The following is a 5,191-nucleotide window of genomic DNA, read 5'->3' as shown; positions in this document are numbered from 1 at the left end:
TGATTCCATAAATCTTTAGAACAAACATCCGAGTTGCAATAGAGTGGAAGTAGAGGACTTATGTTTGAAGGAGCTTTATAAGGACCTTGGGAAGAGTTATTCAACATTACTCTCTAATGTGAATAATGAGGTGGAGATAATTGTGAGCATTAAGCATGTTGAAGACAAGTGAAAGTTGAGGTATGGAGTCTATAGCTAAAGACATTAAAATTAACGCTTAATGGGACACAACCCATTATTTTCGTTTAACTTTTGGTTTTATGTTTATTTATTAGTTTTAGTTTAGTTATTTAAAAAACAGTTGAAAATTTTGAAAAAACAAAAAAGATTGTGATAGTGGAATTGCTACTATTGGCGTGGTATGACCTTTGATTTTTCGTCCGGTTGAGAGGCAAGTTTTCTTTCTTCTTTCCTTTTGAGTTGTAATTTCAACAGTGGGGACACTCTTTATTTTAAATTTGGGGAAGAGTATTTATATTCTATTTTCATGTTTTCTTTTAGTAATTGTACTAATTCGAGTGTTGTTAATATTTGTTCTTTGGGCATTGATGGTGAATTTGATGCTTAACTCTTTGATATCATGCGATTTGTATTTTTAAATTTTTTGACTATGTGCTTGGTCTATTTTGCTTGATTTTGATGTTGTTATCTCTATTTTTCATTGCATGAATCTCTACTTTTCTTTTGCATAAATTGGCTTTGTGGCTATTGTAGAGATTTATTTTGTATCACATTGAGAACACTATAACTTTCCGAATGGCTTATTGAGTTGAAATCCCAAATTATGTATGGTTAATAAGAAAGAAGCATTTTCTTTTGATGGTTTGAGCCTAAAGACTAATCTTCGTATATATTTTTCCTTTGAATTCCCTTGTTGATCCTTTACACATTCTCCAAGTCCACTCCTCCTCTACGACCTGTAGCTCTTCTACTAACATTGGTTCGAAGGGTTGGATCTCTACCAAGAATGCTAATGATACTTTTTCTTTACCTTGGTAAATAATTAGTTAATACATAATAATCATTGGGTTATACACCAACAAAATATCAAATAAAATCCTTAGTATAAGGTAACAGGAGTGTCGCAACAATGTATATTTTGTTTCGTTTGGTCTGTTTTTTTTTCTTTTTTGAGCTGTTCGCTTAACATATTTCTTTCTGTGATATTTCATTTGTTTGAAATATCATTATTAAGGGCAGTTATAATATACTTACAAATTTATAATGCTGTCATTGAAAGCTAAGAAGAAAATGTTGAGGTTATGATTGTGTAATGCGTCTGAATCAAAGCAGCAGGTTCATTGGAAACATTTTGAGATTGCTGGAACATATTGCAATGGAACGGCCGTTTATAAAGGACCCGGAAGAGCAACCACCACCTGCCATGGAAATATAAAACGGAATTTGAGCAAAGGCATTGCAAACCTTCAACTTCAAGGAGTGGCAATCTGAATTTGGCCAATGCCAGTTCAATGCCCATGTATCTGTCAAGAAAGGTAACCCCAATAAGCGAACCGTCTCAGAGTCTCATTTACATACCAATGGGAAAGAAATGTGAACAGCTTAACATACTTGCGTGTTCAGACAGGCACAAACAAAAGTACTTGCAGCTGTTTTATAGCTGAAAACTTGAAACCATTTTATTTGCATATATTTTTCGATAATGGCACCACACAATTAAACGCTTGGTTTTGTCATATAAGAATCATTGAATAGTATGTCTTTTTTTTTTCTTTACGGATATTTCTATCAGTTTCAGGACCCCAGGTCCATATCTTCATCTTTTTTCAGATTCTTTGTATATCCACGCTTTGCTTTTATTGTATTGTTTTGCTTTAATTATGAAGATCTAATATATTTTAATTTGTAATTAAAAAAAAAATCAGTAACTGCCATTGAGCTAGATATGTAACTTATCCAACCTACATGGGTTCAACTTTGTTGGCCAGCTTCACCACCATAGGCCATGCTCACAAATTTGACAGCATCAGGTGTTAGTTCGTTTCAAACTAACCTGCTTCAGAGACCTGAATTAGGGGAACATGCAGAGTTAAATCACAAGCATTAAGTTGAATGAACCGATAATAATATACTAGTAACTAATTTGTGAACTGGAATTAATATCTGAGCCAGAAATTAACAAACATTTCACAAATTACCTGCTATGTTCCCTGTGAACAATGAAGCTCAACAATTCCCACCAAAACCTTCAAATGCAAAGAATAGCATTATAACTATCCATAGTACTAATTGGAGTCATTAATTCCATCGGAAGTGGAGCTCAGACAAGGTCTATAACCAGCAGCCTTCATTTCCATTGTTAATTTTCCCAGCATGTCATATATTTCATCACACTGACGATGTTTCTGGTCTCTAGTGACAAAACTGTTAACAAAACTTGAAACCTCAATCCAACTACACCCAGTCTCCTTCCACAAACCTTTTTCCCTCATTTGTTTTCTCAATTTATCAACATGTTCCCACTCTCCTTCCTCTGCATACATATTTGAGAGCAAGACATGGTAGCCTGTCATGTCATTTGCTGTCCCCAATTCAAGCAACTTCTCTGCAACAACTTTTCCCAATTCAAATTGCTCATGAATTCTGCATGCCCCGAGAAGTGATCCCCATATTTCCAGCACATTACCCTCTTCACCCAATCCTCTAACAAACTCATATGCTTCAACTACCCTACCAGCCCTGCCTAACAAGTCTGCCACGCATCCATAGTGAGCAGTTGATGGTTGAATATCATATTCTTTCTCCATCAACTCAAATATTTGAAGACCTTCCTCAACCAATCCAGCATAGCTACAAGCGGACAAGACAGCAACAAAGGTAATGGCATCAGGTTTAATGCCAGAAACTTGCATTGAGTAAAACAAAGAAAGAGCTTTTTCACCCATTCCATGCTGACCATAACCCAGTATCATAGTTGTGTAAGTGACAGAATTCTTCAGAGTGGTTTCTTGAAACACATTTTCAGCATAAGAAATTCCACCTGATTTGGAATACATATCAATTAGTGCAGTTCCTACAAAGACATTTTGGTCCAGTAATTGTCGAATTGAGAACCCATGTAATTGCTTTCCTAAATCTATGTTCCCCATTGGATTACAAGCTGGGAGAATAGATGCTAAAGTTACAGCATTTGGTTCTAGTTTTTGCTCCAGCATCAGTTTTAAAACCACAAAAGCTTCTTCAATCAGTCCATTCTGAGTGTACCCTGCAATCATAGAATTCCAGGTAGCAAGATCTCTATCATGGGTAGAACTTTTCTCAACGAGTATTTGTAAAGTGCTAACCAATCCTGATTTTGCATACATATCAATAAGATAGCTGTACATCCCCTCAAATTCTATCCCATTCCTAATTAAATAAGCGTGGGTCTGCTTTCCAACATTTGGGTTTCTAAGATTTGATGCTGCAGAAAGGAGGGCAGTTACAGTTACAGAATCAATCATAGCCTTCTGTTTCTGCATTTCATACACAAGCATTAAAGCTTCATCATCCAAATCATTGTGCACAAATGCAGAAACCATAGTATTCCATGAAACAACATCCCTTTCTGGCATCTCATGAAAGATATTAAATGATATATCAACAGAACCACACCTTGAATACATGGCAATAATAGCATTTTGTATATATAAAGGTATTACTCTCAAATTCTTGATTACGTAAGCATGTATCTCTTGAGCTAACTTTAACTGTTGCAACTGCGAAACTGCAGTTATAGCTGAAAGGAAACTGACTTCATCAAGAACAGCCTCTTCTGACGATGTTGCTTGAAGGTAAAGGTCAATCGCTTCAGTGGGAAAGTTATTTTGAACATACCCACCAATCATGGTGTTCCAAATCTCTGTGTTTTTCTCCAAGCAAAGGTCGAACGTCTTCCTAGCTAAATCCAGACGACCAAGCTCTGCAAACATGAATATTGCAGAGCTCACAACAAATAAGTCATTCACAAATTCCCCTCCGTTTTTTATTAATAATCCATAGAGAACAGTAGCATTATTATAATATCCTAAACCTGATAAAGCAGGAAATACATTGACAAAACTAACCGCACTCGGTTTTATTCTCATCCTCATCATCCTTATAAACTCCATAACTGCTTGTTCATATCTCTCAGTCTTCACGTACCAGGAAACAAGTGTATTCCACGCAACCACATTTCTCTTAGGCATTGTATCAAACACCTTACGAACCAAGTCGTACTTAGAATAATTTGAATCATGCGAGCAAGCAGCATACATATTCAACAACGAATTATACACAATCCTACTGGGGTTCGAAATACACCGCAGAATATGGCAGTGCAATGCTCTACCCAGCTTAAGGTTCCGAGTATCAGCACATGCCTTGAGCGTGGAAGAATAAGTATAGGAATCGCATTTGGTTTGAGGGGCAGATCTCTTCATCTGGGCATAGAACAAAAGCGCTTCATTTGGGAAGTTGTTGCAAATAAACCCAATAATAATGGTGTTCCAAAGAACAGTAGTTGGACGAGGCAAAGTATCGAACAGTTGGCGGGCGAGGTGGGGTTGGCCCTCCTGGCAGAGCTTGCTCAGGCGAGCACGAATGGTGGGAGTTTTGGGTTTTGGAGGCGGAATGGTCAGAGATGAGTGGGACTGAGGAGGAGTAAAATTGGGGTTTTGAGCAGCGGGAGAGGTAGGAGAAAGTGGGAGAGGAACAGAAGTGAATGAGGCCATGGTGTATCTCTACGGTACTGACCTCTGTTCCTCTACTCCTCTGTTTGGAGGAATGAATATATGTGATAGAATTTGGTTGGCAGTTATAGGCTTACCGTTTTTCGTTTCTTTCCCTAACGAAAGCCTTGGTATTTTTTTTCTTATTAGAGATATTTGCACAAAACTATCTTCGGGTTTGTTCGCGGCATGGACCAATCGTTTTTTTTTCCGAGAAAGAATAGTTTTCTCATAGGAAAAGTATAAAATAGTAATTTGGTCAATATTGAGCGGTTAAACACCGTTAGGAGGTGACTAGGACAACATGTTTCACCACCTAATTAAGTAATTTTATAAATATTTAAAAAAAATTAATAATTCTATAATAAAAAATAGCTAAAATATATTTTAAAATATTAAAAATGATTTAAGTTGATTTTAAATTGTAAGAAATAATTAAAAACTAAAAAAAAAATAAACAAAATCTAAACTATAGCTAA

The 5,191-nt window shown here is 36.3% G+C and overlaps 1 protein-coding gene across 5 annotated transcripts; it reads right to left on the bottom strand.

The window, feature by feature from the left end:
* Positions 1 to 1,045: 1,045 nt before the first annotated feature.
* LOC133818246 (pentatricopeptide repeat-containing protein At3g22150, chloroplastic) lies at positions 1,046 to 4,881 on the bottom strand. 5 transcript variants are annotated; one of them, XM_062251004.1, is made up of 3 exons: positions 2,160 to 4,881; positions 1,914 to 2,027; positions 1,046 to 1,484 (listed from the first exon to the last, which is right to left on the bottom strand). In XM_062251004.1, the coding sequence occupies exon 1, from the start codon at positions 4,713 to 4,715 to the stop codon at positions 2,247 to 2,249; it is 2,469 nt and encodes an 822-aa protein (XP_062106988.1). In that variant the 5' UTR covers positions 4,716 to 4,881; the 3' UTR covers positions 1,046 to 1,484; positions 1,914 to 2,027; positions 2,160 to 2,246. The 5 variants fall into 5 exon arrangements, with proteins under 5 accessions (XP_062106988.1, XP_062106987.1, XP_062106990.1 ...); XM_062251003.1 differs by having other exon boundaries at positions 1,923 to 2,027; XM_062251006.1 differs by having other exon boundaries at positions 1,046 to 1,379; positions 1,923 to 2,027.
* Positions 4,882 to 5,191: the final 310 nt, after the last annotated feature.

The sequence above is a fragment of the Humulus lupulus genome, chromosome 2 (genome assembly GCF_963169125.1).
Source record: "Humulus lupulus chromosome 2, drHumLupu1.1, whole genome shotgun sequence".
Classification (NCBI taxonomy): domain Eukaryota; kingdom Viridiplantae; phylum Streptophyta; class Magnoliopsida; order Rosales; family Cannabaceae; genus Humulus; species Humulus lupulus.
The sequence above is the reverse complement of the archived record's forward strand: the minus strand, read 5'-3'. Positions and strand labels throughout refer to the sequence as shown.

What these genes read in the sequence shown, in the direction of transcription:
- LOC133818246 (XM_062251004.1), bottom strand. Translation starts at nt 4,715, where the DNA reads ATGGCCTCATTCACTTCTGTTCCTCTCCCACTTTCTCCTACCTCTCCC.